The 16,416-nt window shown below is 38.9% G+C and overlaps 1 protein-coding gene across 30 annotated transcripts in view; it reads right to left on the bottom strand.

The window, feature by feature from the left end:
* Positions 1-16,416, bottom strand: part of EPB41 (erythrocyte membrane protein band 4.1) — a 237,568-nt gene that overhangs the window by 67,275 nt on the left and 153,877 nt on the right. For 15 of the 30 annotated variants that reach the window (XM_074380406.1, XM_074380399.1, XM_074380398.1 and 12 more), the window contains exons 12-14: positions 6,171-6,379; positions 922-978; positions 707-748 (exon numbers count right to left, since the gene is read on the bottom strand). In XM_074380406.1, the coding sequence (XP_074236507.1) occupies positions 707-748; positions 922-978; positions 6,171-6,379 (308 nt within the window). The remainder of the gene's footprint in view (positions 1-706; positions 749-921; positions 979-6,170; positions 6,380-16,416) is intronic. The other 15 variants (XM_074380392.1, XM_074380396.1, XM_039474255.2 and 12 more) reach the window with 5 other exon arrangements.

The raw sequence follows: 16,416 nt of genomic DNA, 5'->3' as shown, positions 1-16,416 counted from the left end.
CATCTGTAATCCCAGCTATGATGATTTTCATTTTATGATAAATGTGTATAAAATATTATCAATGATTCCAAGAATATGATGTCATTGTGAAATAGTTCTTATAAATGTTAAATATAAAAGATAGGTTTGACTCTCACTAATTATTTCATTTTGCTTAAAAAGATATTTTGCTACTGAAAAGTTTAATGAAACTTTTCAATATACAGTACAGGATTATGCCTTCTTCAGTGTATGCAAATATATGTGTATATACATATCTGTTATTTGTTTTGGGGTTTCTTTCTTTTTTGAGACAGGGTCTTCCTCTTACTCAGGCTGGAGCACAGTGGCTCAATCTCAGCTCACTGCAACCTCTACCTCCTGGGTTCAAGCGATTCTCATATCTCAGCCTCCCAAGTAGCTGAGATTAAAGTTGTGCACCAACACACCTGGCTAATTTTTGTATTTTTAGTAGAGAAGGGGTTTCGCCATGTTGTCCAGGCCAGCCTCAAACTCCTGACCTCAAGTGCTCTTCCTGCCTTGGCCTCCCAAAGTGCTGGGATTATAGGCGTGAGCCAATGTGCCTGGCCCAAATCCATTATTTGAAAGTATTGACTCCTGATTAAAAGAAATCAATGAAAAGAATGGATCACTGTCTTTTTAATGCATTGTAAGTCGGCATGGGTGAAATGGCAATGTAGTTTTATGAAAGAGAAAAATGGCTAACCTTCCTCATTCTTATCAGATCTTCAGTTTTTTCTGCAAGCTTCTGTTTTGCCATAATTTTAAAAAGACAGAAAAATGATAAAAATGTTGCTCATTGAAGTTTGTTTGAACCTTCATTTTATAATTTTTTTTTTTTTTAAGGAGAAGGGAGTAAGGGAGAAGGAAAAAACTGAGGCAGTGGAGGGAAAAAGGAATAAGTGGCCTGCTGGCACAAACCTGTGTTTGGTCACCATTTGAGGTGGGTACTGTCACCTCGATGTGGGATTTTTCCACCTACATTTAAGAAATAAAGTAGTAAAAAAATTTTAGGTTAGTAGGTTTCTATGAATAGTGTTGTTTCCAAATAAGCTGCATCTTTAAGCTAGTTGTGAAATATGCTGACATGTAATCATCATGATGCAGTCTTGTGGAGGGTGCTACAGGGAAGGCTATTACTCCCAAAAGTCATCTGTGTTTACCATCACATTTTCAAGGGCAAAAAAGGTAATATGGATATCCAAATTATCAAAAAAGAAAATTAAGGTAAGCATTCTATTGTTGAAGAAAATACATTTTTATATTTAAAAACAGTACCCACTAAAAAGAATAATTTAGGCCTATTTAATGCAATAGACATGTTTGTGTTTTGCCTTTGAAAAATGATTTGGGCTGGGCATGGTGGCTCACACCTGTAATCCCAGCATTCTGGGAGGCCAAGGCGGGCAGATCACAAGGTCAGGAGTTTGAGACCAGCCTGACCAACATAGTGAAACTCCGTCTCTACTAAAAATACAAAAATTAGCTGGGCATGGCGGCACACGCCTGTAATCCCAGATACTCAGGAGGCTCAGGCAGGAGAACCACATGAACCCGGGAGGTGGAGATTGCAGTGAGCTGAGATTGTGCTACTAAACTCCAGCCTGGGTAACACCAAGACTCCGTTTCAAAAAAAAAAAGATCCGGAAGTACTTTAAATAACAATTAATTAGCAAATTTACACATGAAGTTTTCAATGTATGACATATATGATAGGAAGAAAAAGAAAATCTTTACAGTTAAAGCACACATGTAATAAACCACATATGACACCAAACTGGTAAACACAAAGGATTTTGTTAGTTAATCAATATACTTAAGGAGGTACTTCATTCTTCAGTTTATTACACAACAAAACATTACCATAAACCCAATTTAAATTGTAACTAACACATGCAATTACTCCCAGGACTGGTTTATAAACAAGCACATGCAGGATTCAGCGGCAACATTCAACATATTGCAATCTCTTCTAGGGAGTTGGAACCTATGTGTTTGGTAGAAGAGCAAGATTCATCCTTAATAATAATAGAAAGAGAATAGCTAAGGTCTCCTGCCTTGCTTTGAAATACCTTTAGTAATGTCATTTTATATGTAGAAAATGGAGTAATTAATTTTTTTTTTTTTTTTCCCTAGACAGAGTTTCGCTCTTGTTACCCAGGCTGGAGTGCAATGGCACGATCTCGGCTCACCGCAACCTCTGCCTCCTGGGTTCAGGCAATTCTCCTGCCTCAGCCTCCCGAGTAGCTGGGATTACAGGCACGCGCCACCATGCCCACCTAATTTTTTGTATTTTTAGTAGAGACGGGGTTTCACCATGTTGACCAGGATGGTCTCGATCTCTTGACCTCGTGATCCACCCGCCTCGGCCTCCCAAAGTGCTGGGATTACAGGCTTGAGCCACTGCGCCTGGCCTGGAGTAATTAATTTTAAGAAACCATACTATTAAGAGGGAGCATATTAGAGTGAGCAATGCCCAAAGCATTGGATATTTTAAATTAAAAAATTGATTGTTTTTACTAAGGGCTAAATCACTTTGTGTCACTAAGTTCTTTACAGAACCTGATCAATCTCTGGTGTTGATATTCTTTTTAATCACACTAAGCAGCATTACTTTGGAGTACAATGTCATTGTGCTATTTTCTCTAAATTGAGTCTAAAAAACCTAACAGATCACCAAACTTTGTGACAAAATCAAGTATTAAGCACATCCTGCTACCACACTTTAATTATCAGGGGTAATTAATGATTTTGGGTCATTTCTACACTGAGTCCCAGCATACTTGCTGTGTGGTCATTAACATGTTTTTCTACCCCAGACCTTAAATTTCTTATGGATAAAATGGAGATAATGTCTTTCTAGAATTGTACATTTAGCAAGTGGTAGTGTTAAATTATTTTACAAAGCTTAAATTCCTTCTTCAAATGAGTAATTACTTCTTTTTGCTTCAGATCCTTATCAATCCAATAGCAGAAAACTGAGAGCCTCTACTTCAGTTTAAGAATTGAGGCCAGCCGGGCGCGGTGGCTCAAGCCTGTAATCCCAGCACTTTGGGAGGCTGAGGCGGGTGGATCACGAGGTCGAGAGATCGAGACCATCCTGGTCAACATGGTGAAACCCCGTCTCTACTAAAGATACAAAAAATTAGCTGGGCATGGTGGCACGTGCCTGTAATCCCAGCTACTCAGGAGGCTGAGGCAGGAGAATTGCCTGAGCCCAGGAGGCGGAGGTTGCGGTGAGCCGAGATCGCGCCATTGCACTCCAGCCTGGGTAACAAGAGCGAAACTCCATCTCAAAAAAAAAAAAAAAAAGAATTGAGGCCAAGTAGCAATAGTAGTTCTGTCTATGACCCTACATAGAACATTAAGTGAGATAACAATATACATGGGGGAGATAGTACCTACCACAGTACTTTCAGAATAGATCTCGTTAAAGTGACAACAAAAAGCTATCTCTATCTGGCACCAAACTAATGTCAGATAATGAAATTTACACAGATACAAGGCTACTTTATCACTGTTATTGCTTTATATAATAAAGATGGCTTCATGTAAATGTCAGTTTTTTTTTCCCCCCTTTTTGAGACAGAGTCTCGCTCTGTCACCCAGACTGGAGTGCAGTGATGTAATCTTGGCTCACTGCAACCTCCACCTCCCAGGTTCAAATGATTCTCTGCCTGAGCCTCCTGAGTAGCTGGGATTACAGGTGTCTGGTACCAGGCCAAGCTAATTTTTGCATTTTTAGTAAGACAGTGTTTTGCCATGTTGTCGAGACACAGGCTGGTCTCGAACTTCTGACCTCAGATGATCCACCCGTCTTGGCCTCCCAAATTGCTGGGATTGGTGTGAGCCACCATGCCTGGCCACTATAGTTATTTTCTAACTGCTCAGAGTCACCCTTAATTCTGCCACTATTATTACAGTAATAGGTTATCAGAGGTGTCATTCAGTCTCATTTCAATACAAGTATCTCAAAACATATATCTGTGTAGAATTAATTGGCAACAAGACCCCCTATCTGGCACTTAAAATGGAAAGCATATACCAGGTAGTGATCTCTTCACTCTGCTAAGTTCCCAAGAGCAAAGGGAGTCTACTGTTGAAGATATTTATGTCTATGTTACACGGAAAAAGGAGAACAAGTAAGTTAGCAGAAGCCAGAGGAATCGTAGGCACTAGGAAGATTCCCCTGACCATTCCAGTAATCCAATCCGACACTTTTTTTTTTTTTTTGAGACGCAGTTTCGCTCGTTTCCCAGGCTGGAGTGCAATGACACGATCTCGGCTCACTACAACCTCCACCTCCTGGGTTCAGGCAATTCTCCTGCCTCAGCCTCCCGAGTAGCTGGGATTACAGGCACGCGCCACCATGCCCAGCTAATTTTTGTATTTTTAGTAGAGACGGGGTTTCACTATGTTGACCAGGATGGTCTCGATCTCTTGACCTCGTAATCCACCCGCCTTGGCCTCTCAAAGTGCTGGGATTACAGGCTTGAGCCACCGCGCCCGGCCAATCCAACACTTTTTAGTTAGTATAGCAAATGGAGGGATAGTCACAGGTCCTGGTGAGATATTCTAACATTAAAAACTGAGGAGGTAATCTAACATTAAAAAGGCATTGTTGACACTGAACCTGATGACCAATGTCATAAATATCTGGCTAGGTATAAAAATGCAAACATGTACCACTCACTCAATTGGTTTTTCTCTCTGGACTCAAGGTAGTGCCAAATGGACAGTAAAACTGTATGTCATATTTAGCAGTTTGTTTATTTATTATTACTTTTTTGAGCCAGAGGCTTGCTCTGTCACTCAGGCTGGAGTACAGTGGTGCAATCTTGGCTCACTGCAACCTCTGCCTCCTTGGTTTGAGCAATTCTTCTGCCTCAACCACCCCAGTAGCTGGGATTACATGCACCTGCCACCACGCCCAGCTAATTTTTATATTTTTAGTAGAGACGGGGTTTTACCATTTGAGGCAGGGTCTCATTTTGTCACCCAGGCTAAAGTGCAGTGGTGCAATCTTAGCTCACTGAAGGCTACTCAACCTCTCAGGTTCAAGTTATCCTTCTGTCTCAGTCTCCCAAGGAGCTGGGACTACAGATGCATATCACCATACCCAGCTAATTATTGCATTTTTTGTAGACATGGGGTTTTGCTATTTTGCCAAAGCTGGTCTTGAATTCCTGGGCTCAAGTGATCCACCTGCCTCACTCTCTCAAAGTGCTAGAATTACACCTGGCCTGACAGTTTTTTTTTTTTTTTGTATCAAAACAGAGTTAGATTGTCTACTGCTCTAGAGATAAACTAGATATTAATCTGGCTCCAAAATAACAGGATTAATACATCTGCCAAAGAGAGGACACTTGCTAAGATCTTATACAGTTTTAAATTTAAAAAAAATTTCTTAACAGGCATACAAAAATGTAATTCTTATGTAGATTTCTTCTCATAATTCCTGTTGCCAACAGTAAGACCTATATTTATTTCAATAAATCTGAGCTAGCACCTCGACTCTATCACTGCTTAAATGTGTTTAAAAAGCTTAACATATAAAAGGTCAGTGTAGTCACTGTCTGGGAAATCTGTTAATTAAATTGGTGATTTTTCAACACAGTACAGTAACTGTGGGTACAATTAACTCAGAATCATATGCAACTCAGCAGTATAACCTCTTCTACATAATGGATCTTCTCCTTTTTGTAAGGCTACTTAAGATTTGAGCAACCACATAAATGTGCTTTAAGTAATACCTGTTCTTTAGAAATGTGCATACATCCATCTTAGAAAATAAAATTATATTTTAATCACAATAGCAGAGCTTAGTCTTAAAAAGCAATGTGGAGATTCCCTCTAGATGAGTAAAAATTATTTTAAAAAGCAGAGGATCAATCATACTGGTGTGTTTTATAAGTTCATTTTAAAAAATACTAAGTTGGGTCAAGGTGTGGGTCACCTTGTAACTTCTGAGATAGCTTACAGTCTTACTGACACACTCTATGAAAGTATTTTACAGGTTCATGGGAGACATCTTCATTTAGAAAGAATGAGGAATAACTTTATTAGGAGTCTACAAGAATAAGCAATTGCTTTGAAAGCCTTCCTGGTCCAAAAGTTAAGGCCTCTAAACCACAAAGTGAGTTAGCCAGGTATTCGGACTGATGACATACCTTCCATGCTTCTGTGGGCTCTGGCTCAGCTTGCTCAGGTGGCTCTTCTTCCTTTTTCACTTCAGCTTTCACTATTTCCTTCTGTGCTTTAGGTACCCCTGTTTTTTTAGCAGAGGCACCTGGGATGCCGCCTTCTGCGACCTGACTCTCAGCAATGGCGGGTGCAGAAGTGGGCCGAGGACTTCGATCTGCCGAATCGACAGCTGCTGCTGTGTGAGAAAGGGAAAAGGGAAGAAAATGTAAAGGCCAGAGCTACTGTATTATTTCAAACTCACCAGGCAAAATAATTGTGAACTCAGAATACATACGAATGTTACAACATTTCGTGGGCTATCATATAGAGAGTAAAAAATAAATCATTAGTGCTCTGCCAAGGAACTGATAAAAACAAGAAAGTTAAATGTAACCTCAGTAGAAAGGCTAAAATGTGTTAATGATCACATTCCATGGATGCAGAATTCAGGGGAGACAAGATCAAAGAAAATAAATAGAAAATCCATTTATCTTGTAATTTTAGTTTCAAAAGCCTACAATGTTGTCTATGGTGGGAGAAAAAAAGGGTTAACTAAATCTGTTTTCTTCCATGAGGCCTTTTAAAAATAAAGATCTGTTCATTTTTAGGTTTAGAAACCTAAAAATATATTGTAGGAAAAAAGAATTAAGCCTGATTTCTTCTGTAAGCCTCCTTGGAATCATTACAAAATAACTTGATAAATAGCTCTTCTGGTAAGACAGGACTACTTTCTGATGCTTGTAAGGACGAATCTTTGAACCAGATGCTATCCTTTTTAATAGTAAATCATTTGATCAAAATAAAATCTTTTGACTGTCAGTCCTCAAACCTAAACAAAAATATCTTTTGAGTTCTGTCCTACTATCTGTCAGTCTTACCAATTTGTATTACAGCTCTTATTCTCTACTATATTTAGGGCAGTAGTTCTCAACTGGGGTAAATTGTCCCCAGAGAATATTTGGCAATGTCTGGAGACATTTTTGGTTGCTGCAACTGAGGAGGGGGGAGAAAGGAGGTACTGGCATCTAGTGCATAGAGGCTAAAGTTACTGAGGTTGAGAAACCTTAAGTTAGGAGAAAAGCCGTATAGACTGTTTTAGAAAGAATAAACTACATAGGCTTATGATAAAAGCTCAATCTTTTCAAAGAGCTAATTGTTGTTTTACGATACTTTGTATCTAAGTTTTAGACAGCTTACTTCAATACAATCACTCATACTTTTTATGCTTTTTATGTTCATTCTTTCAGGGATACAAAACATTTACACTTTGTAATAAAAGTTCACTTGCCTGACAGTATCTAGGAATGAAAGTATTTTCCTACGTGATTTGGTATTTCTGATAACATATCATTATCCTCTTTTGTACTCAGACTTTTAATCAATTTGCATGGAAATCAATAATTTTTATTATATGCTTTCCTGCATTCTTAAACTGATTATAACTGAACATAATTCATCCTGAAATTTTTAGATTTATAAACTGTAAGGGTCGGTTACAGGAATTCCACAAATCTGAACAGATAAAAACGTAAGATTTGCAACTACTTCATACCACAGTATTAACAAAGAAATCTTGGCTGGGCGCGCTGGCTTACACCTGTAATCCCAGTACTTTGGGAAGCTGAGGTGTGTTGATCACCTGAGGTCGGGAGTTTGAGACCAGCCTATCAATGTGGCGAAAACTCATCTTTTACTAAAAATATAAAAATTAGCCAGGTGTGATGGCGGGCACCTGTAGTCCCAGCTATCGGAAGGCTGAGGCAAGAGAGTCACCTGAACCCGGGAGGCAGAGGTTGCAGCGAGTCGAGATCATGCCACTGCCCTCCAGCCTGGATGACAGAGCCAGATTCCATCTCAAAAAAGAAAGAAAGAAAGAAAGAAAGAAAGAAAGAAAGAAAGAAGGAAAGAAAGAAAGAAAGAAAGAGAAAGAAAGAAAGAAAGAAAGAAAGAAAGAAAGAAAGAAAGAAAGAAAGAAAGAAAGAAAGAAAGAAAGAAATGCTCATTACCCTGTTGTGATTTCCAGTGAAATAAATAATTCCTTAGAGGATATATAGGAAAAACAGCAGAAATTCAAGAATCCCATTTATCTTTCCATGAAAAATCTGTGGCCTCTTGCACAGATTGTCACTACTAGGTTAGTAGTAATAACTCTGGATTAGCACAGAGCTACTACTAATGGGTGCTTAAGCAGTCACTGCAAGAATGGCAGATGGCAGACTAAACCTGACAACACAGGGGAATGTGACAAAATATTTTGCTCACAGTTGTGTTAAAGTATCATTATACATGTATATTCACACCTCCTCTCAAAGAATTAATTCAACTATGCCTGGCATCATAGAAACATAGCCCATGCTTTCACCATGTGTTATTTTGCCACTTGTCTTTGGTTTTAATTGCAGAGCCAAATGATTTATGCCTTCAGCATTCCTAGCCTTGGCAATCTGTACTGTATGTGGAAAAGAAGGTATTAGTGTGGAAACTGACAGAAACAGAGCTCAGAGATTGGAAAAATAATAGCATTACAATAAAAAGCCCTGACTGTGAAAGGCTGCATGGAACAGAGGCAAAAGCCAAATCACAAGTCTTAGGTACACATTCATTTCAGTCACTTGTGACCCAAGGCATGGTGCTTAATCTTACAAACTTCAGTGTAATCATTTGTAAAATATGAAAGACATTAACTCTACAAAATAGTTGGAAAAGGGATATTCAATGGTTATAAAAATACTTTATGAAGCTTAAATATTAATAACTTCTAATGGCATACCTAAGTCCTTGTATTTCTTCTGTTGTGGGTTAATATTATTTCAAGAGTATGCTGGGAAAAAATTAATTATATGCACATGGATATGCAAGCAAGTGAAAGATACCACTTGGGAGCCCTGGAGAGAGAAACTTTCATTTTCTCAACAAGGAGACTGTAAACTGTGGATCACAAAAAATATATATCATGGTAGTAATCATGGCTTTTTTTTTAACAGCTTTTTTGAGATATAATTCACATGCCATACAGTTCACTCATTTAATGTATATAATTCAATGCTTTTTAGTATATTCACAATGTTGAGGGTAGTGACTGCTTTTTAAGGTGTGCGGGTCTTCAGTTTTATTAATTCAGTTACTAACATATATAAGATTTTGGTGCATATATAAAGAACACATAATTTTAAAACTCCAGTGTCTCCTATTTCTGAAGGTCTACACAAAGAAAATGCTGACGGTGACCCACTAACTTCAATGCTATATTGTTCTTGGCTGACAACAGAAACTTAGATAGTTACATGCCAGAGCAGTAAAGAATAAAATTCAGCCAGGCACAGTGGCTCACACCTGTAATCCCAGCACTTTGGGAGGCCAAGGTGGGCAGATCACGAGGTCAGGAGTTCGAGACCAGACTGACCAACATGGTGAAACCCCGTCTCTACTAAATACACAAAACTTAGCCAGGTGTGGTGGTGCGTGCCTGTAATCCCAGCTACTCAGGAGGCTGAGGCAAGAGAATCGCTTGAACCTGGGAGGTTGAGGATGCAGTGAGCCAAGATCATGCTATTGCACTCCAGCCTGGGCGACAGAGCTTGACTCCATCCCCCCCCAAAAAAAAAAAAAAAAAAAAAAAACCCAAACCAAAACAATAATAAAACTCCAACCATCAGACTAAGTAAAGGCAAACAATTTCTACTTCCAGCTGTTATCTACTAGCACAATCTCTGTTAGTATGCAGTAGGGTGGTTCTTTTATCGGATGACCACATGAATCATTTGCGGATCTTGAAAAACAAGATGATGATGATCAGGCCTACTCTAGTCAGATGAGCTATCTAAGAGTGAGGCTTGGGCATGTGCTTTGTTTTAAAGCACCAAAGGCGATAAGGATGTACACCTCTGGCAAGAATCACTGCAATCACTACTCACCGAATGGATGAACTACCTGGTTGTATGGCCCTTTCTTTTGTGTTCCAGTTTCCTCATGAGTAAAACAGTAATTTCTAAATGCTTTTTCTTATTCACTAAGTAGCTCATATTAAATAGAAATACATGGAAATGGTTTGAAAAGCAAAAAATGCAAGAAAAATATAAGCTGAAAAATCCTTGTCATCATTATTAGCTACCCCTGAGACTTACTATTCTATCATAAAACTGGGATCTGAATCAGTACAAAAACTGAACCAGTTTTGTACTCCAGCTGGTGAAGCAGATGCTCTGAGCACCAGACACAACAGAAGAGAAAGGGAATGCTCATTTTTATCATTAAAATGAGGCCCCTTACAAAGCAATTCTTGTAAAAGTTTCCCTGATACATCATCTCTAGCTTACAGAGCTATATTAATTTTTTGAAAAAAGAGGGGTGACTCAATGGGAAAAAAGTATCTCTTAAGGAGCATAGAGAAGTGTCTAAAAAAAGGAGAGAAAAATAGTTCCACAGACATGTTTCCAGTGTTTTTTTTTTGTTTTTTTTTTGAGACAGAGTTTCGCTCTTGTTACCCAGGCTGGAGTGCAATGGCGCGATCTCGGCTCACCGCAACCTCCGCCTCCTGGGTTCAGGCAATTCTCCTACCTCACTCAGCCTCCTGAGTAGCTGGGATTACAGGCACGTGCCACCATGCCCAGCTAATTTTTTGTATTTTTAGTAGAGACGGGGTTTCACCATGTTGACCAGGTTGGTCTCGATCTCTTGACCTCGTGATCCACCCGCCTCGGCCTCCCAAAGTGCTGGGATTACAGGCTTGAGCCACCGCGCCCAGCATGTTTCCAGTTTTTATACTGAGAAGATAGCACAAAGAGAAAAAGAAGACATTTAATAACAGAACTTGGGGGAGGGGGCAAAAATAAAACAAAATAAAATAAAATAAAAAAATAAAAACAGAACTACAAAAAAAATTTGTCCATTCAGTTTCTATGCACTGAGATTACAGGCATATTGAGTTTTATAAAAGCTTTATTAAATAAATAGTAAATTGTCTATTTATTTATTTATTTATTTATTTGAGATGGAGTTTTTGCTCTTGTTGCCCAGGCTGGAGTGCAATGGTGCAATCTCGGCTCACTGTAACCTCTGCCTCCCGAGTTCAAACAATTCTCCCACCTCAGCCTACCAAGTAGCTGGGATTATAGGCATATACCACCACAACTGGCTAATTTCGTTGTTTTTTTTTTTTTTCGGTAGAGACAGGGTTTCTCCATATTGGTCAGGCTGGTCTTGAACTCCCAACCTCGGGTGATCCACCCACCTCGGCCTCCCAAAGTGCTGGAATTACAGGCACGAGCCACCGTGCCTGGCCGTCAATTTATAATTTAAAAAAGAAAAGATTAATAAAATCAATATATCTCTAGCTGTTCAAAACAAAAAGGGTACAACTTACCGACTTCAGGAATGTAAAGGTGGACCCTGCTATAGTTCTTACAGATATTAAAAGGATACCTAACTTCATGTAAATATTTTTGGAAATTTAGATTAAAAAACTGCACATTTTGTAGAAAAACACAACTAGGCCAGGTGTGATGACTCACACCTATAATCCCAGCACTTTCAGAGGCCAAGGTGGGAAGACTGCTTGAGCCCGGGAGTTCAAGACCAGCCTGGACAACACATTGAGACCTCGTCTCCACAAAAAAATTAAAAAAATTAGCTGGGTATGGTAGCATGTGCTGATGGTCCCAGCTACTCAGGAGGCCAAGTGAGAGAATCCTTTGGGCCTGAGAGGTCAAGGCTACAGTGAGCCATGATGGTGTTACTGCACTCCAGCCTGAGAAGCTATAAGACTCTTTCTTAAAAAAAAAAAAAAAGAGGAAAGAAAGAAAGAAAGAAGAAACACAATTTACCAAAACTGAAACAAGAACTAGAACATTTTAAAAGTCCCTTATCTAATAAAGACATTGAATCTTTAAGTAAAGAATCTTCCAGAGAGATCTCTAGGACCAGATATGGCTTCATAGGTAAATTCTTCCAAACAGGAACAAAGAAATGACAGCAATCTTTAACAAACTCTTCGAGAGAACAGAAAAAGAAGGAATCCTTCTTAATTTTTTATGAGACTATCTTTAACAAACTCTTCCAGAGAAGAGAAAAAGGAGGAATCCTTCTCAATTTATTTTATGAAACCAGCATAAACTTGATACTAAAACCTGACCACAACATTACAAAAAAGGTAAATTATAGGCCTATTCCTCTTATGCAGATAGTTGTAAAAATCCTAAAATGACATAAAAAGAAAAGCATATTACGACCAATCTGAGCTTCCTCCAAAAATTCTTAGGTGGTTTAAAAACTGAAAGTAAAGGCTGGGCACAGTGTCTCATGCCTGTAATTCCAGCACTTTGGGAGGCTGAGGCAGGCGGATCACTGGCTCAGGAGTTCGAGACCAGCCTGGGCAACATAGTGAAACCTCGTTTCTACTAAAAATACAAAAAATTAGGTGGGCATGATGGTGGACACCTGTGATCCCAGCTACTCAGGAGGCTGAGGCAGGTGAATCACTTGACCCTGGGAGGCAAAGGTTGCAGGGAGCCAAGATCATGCCATTGCACTCCAGCCTGGGCAACGAAGTGAGATTCTGACTCAAAAAAAAAAAAAAAAAAAAAGGAAAGTAAAAATAATCTACCACATAACATAAAAAGGAGAAAAATCATTTTATTATATCAACTGATGAAGTAAAAAGCATTTGATTGATGAAAGTAACACTAATTTATAATAAAAACGCTTAGGGAACTAGAATGAAAAGTTCCTTATATGATAAAGAAAATACCATAAAAGGAAGCTTGATGAAATATTGAAGCTTTAGCCCTAAAATTGGGAGACAAAGATGACAGCTATTAATGCTTATACTCAGCATTGTATAGGACATTCTAGCCAGCAACAAAGCAGTTAAAGAAACGGAAAGTGTGAATTGGAAAGGAAGAAATACAACAATCATTATTTTTAGTTGATGTTGGGTACACAATGCATGCCCCAAACAATCCACAGATAAACCATTAAAAATTAATAAGAAATTTTTTAGTAAAATTACTGAGTATAAGGTCAAACTAGAAAAATCAATTGTATTTTCATGTACCAAAACAATTGAATAAAAAAAATTTTTTAAGATACCATTTATTTTATTTTTATTTTAGAGACAGGGTCTCGCTCTGTCACCCAGGCTGCAGTGCAGTGGGACAAACATAGCTCACTGCAGCCTTAACCTCCTAGACTCAAGTGATCCTCCTGCCTCAGCTTTCCATGTAGTTGGGACCACAGGTGTGCACCACCATACTCAACTAATTTTTTTTTTTAAGAGACAAGGTCTTGCCACGTTGCCCAGGCTGGTCTCAAACTCCCAGGCTCAAGTAATCTTCCCACGTTGGCCTCCCAAAGTGCTGGGATTATAGGCATGAGCCACTGCAACCAGCCAAAAACCAAAAGATACCATTTAAAATAGCAAAAGATGGCTGGGCATAGTGGCTCACTCCTGTAATCCTAGCACTTTGGGAAGCCAACGTGGGAGGATCGCCTGAGCCTGGGAGTTCGAGACCAGCCTGGGCAACATGGCAAGACTCGGCCTCTTAAAAAAAAAAAAAAATTAGCTGGGCATGGTGGCATGCACCTGCAGTCCTAGCTACTCAGGAGGCTGAGGTGGGAGGAACACCTGGGCCTGGGAGATTGAGGGTGCGGTGACGTATGTTCGTTCCATTGCATTCCAGCCTGGATGACAGAGCGAGACCTTATCTAATAAATATTAATATAAAATAGCAAATGACATCAAATATCTAAGAATAAAACTAATTAAAGATGCACAAGTTACCTACACCAAAAATCACAAAACATTACTGAGAGAAATTAAAGAAAACCCAAACAAAAGAGGGTGAGGCATGTTTGTGAATCAGAAGACGCAATATTATAATAGTGTCAGTTCTCTCCAAACTGATTCATATAATTAACTAAATCCCAAGAAAACTATTAAGACTTTTTAAATGGAAACTGAAAATCTGATTCTACAATATGTAAGATAATGCTAAGGGCTAAGAACAGCCAAGATAATCTTAGAGAATATTGTTAGAAAACTTGGATAAACACTTACAAAAGCTAGAATAATTAAGATAGTACAGTACTGACATAAGGATAGACAAAGATCAATACAACAGATTTAAGAGACCAGAAATGAACTCCCAAATTCATAGTCACCTGATTCATAACAAAGATGACACTGGAATGCAGTGGGGGAAAGAATGACATTTTATTTTATTGTTATTTTTCTGAGACAGAGTCTCACTCTGTCATCCAGGCTGAAGTGCAGGCACAATCTCAGTTCACTGTAACTTCTGTTTCCTGGAGTCAAGCGATTCTCTTGCCTCAGTCTCCGGAGCAACTGGGAGTACAGGCATGTGCCACCGTGCCCACCTAATTGGCTAATATTTTTGTATTTTTAGTAGAGACAGGGTTTCAATATGTTAGCCTGGCTGGTCTCTAACTCCTGACCTCAAATGATCCACCCACCTCAGCCTCCCAAAGTGCTGAGATTATAGGTGTGAGCCACCACGCCCAGCCAATATTTATTTATTTAAATACACTGTAGCAAGAACTATGGTAATTACCAGGACAAGATCATGCATCTTAAAAAAAAATTCAGAATACAAATGTAATAAGGCAGTCAAGCTGTGATTTCTGTAAAGCTTTCTAACTTGTTCAAGATACCAAAGTGCACTAACACTTGACTTATTAACAATTGACTCTTTGGTTACCTCTGCTATTAGAAAAAGACAATACATCAGGCATAATACCTATATAACCATGAAACTCCATTTAGTGGGGAAAGCTATGGAACATGCTATCAGACAGACCTGGATTTTTGTTCTAGCTTGCAACTTACTGTCTGTGAGACGCTGAACAAGTCACTTAAATTAGATTCTAACCTCAGTTTTCTTACCTGAAAAATGGAGATAAAAAGATAATTTTCCATACCTAAGGTAAACTGGAGGTAAGGTGATTTACTGGACAAGGATATTGGATTTACTGGACTGCCTGATATTGTTATCTGAATATGGTAAAGATATGAAGATTAAATGATCATACCTCAAACTTAACTTTTCCACAATAGTTTTTATTTTCCATATCCCCAACTTACTACTCTTCCAGATTTTCTCATTCTATTAAATGATCAAGGCTAGAAATAAAACTTGAGTTTCTTTTCCTTACCATCTCCAGTACTTAATTTATCAGCAATTTGGAGATAGTCAGCCCTATCTCCAAATGTATCCCTGACTACTTTTCCCTGTCTTTGCTACCAACACTCAAGTCCAAACTGTCCCAGACTCTGCAACAGCCTTTGCCCTGCTTCTGCTTTCACTCACACTTCAATGGACTATTCAGCTGTGATCTTTTAAAAATGGGATTCAGATTATACCACTCCAGCTCTAATAGCTTCCCAGTGCAAATGAAATAAAATCTAAACTCTTTACTATGGTCCATAAGGCCCTACACAATCTGGCTCCCACCTACTTCTCTTATTTTGTATTCCTTGCCCCTGCATTTCCTGGAATCTAGACCTATGCTGTCTGATATGAGAGCTATGAGCCACATGTGGCTATTTAATTTAGAATTAAAATTCCGTTCCTCAGTCACATAGCCACAGTTCAAGTTCTTAATGGACAGAAACATATAGCTATAGGCTACTGAACTGGATATCACAAAATGAAAGATTTCCTTCAGCACAGAAAGGTCCATGGGACAGCACTGCTCTAGACATATGGCAAACCAATTCCTACCTTCAGGACTTTGTACTTACTACTCTCTCTTCTGCAAGGCTCTTCCCCAAGATTCTGAGATGGCTGGCTCCTTGGCATAGTTCAGGTCTCAGCTCAAATGAAGCTCCATGGAGAAGCCCTCTAAATTAGATTGGGCCATCCAATCTGAAATAGCTCCTAATCTCCCCCATCTCCAGATATTCTATATTCCTTATCCTGTTTTATTTTTTTCACAGCATTCATCACTATCTGAAATTATTTTGTTTTATTCTTCTGTTTCCAGTGACAGAATGTTAGCTCCATGAAGGCAGAGACTATGTTTGTGTGCTCACAGCTGTATCTATAGTGACTGGAATACCACCTGGCCCATAGGAAGTGTAAAATAAATTGTTGAACAAAGCAATAAATATGTACCTGAAAGAACATGAGTTTTGGAGTTAAACCAACCTGAATTCCACTCTTAACCCTTCCATTTACCAGCTGTCAAATCTTAAGAAAAGTTATTTAATCTCCGAGC

This window comes from Saimiri boliviensis, chromosome 11 (genome assembly GCF_048565385.1).
Source record: "Saimiri boliviensis isolate mSaiBol1 chromosome 11, mSaiBol1.pri, whole genome shotgun sequence".
Taxonomy (NCBI): Eukaryota; Metazoa; Chordata; class Mammalia; order Primates; family Cebidae; genus Saimiri; species Saimiri boliviensis.
Note: the sequence above shows the minus strand (reverse complement) of the source record. Positions and strands in the feature narration are given on the sequence as shown.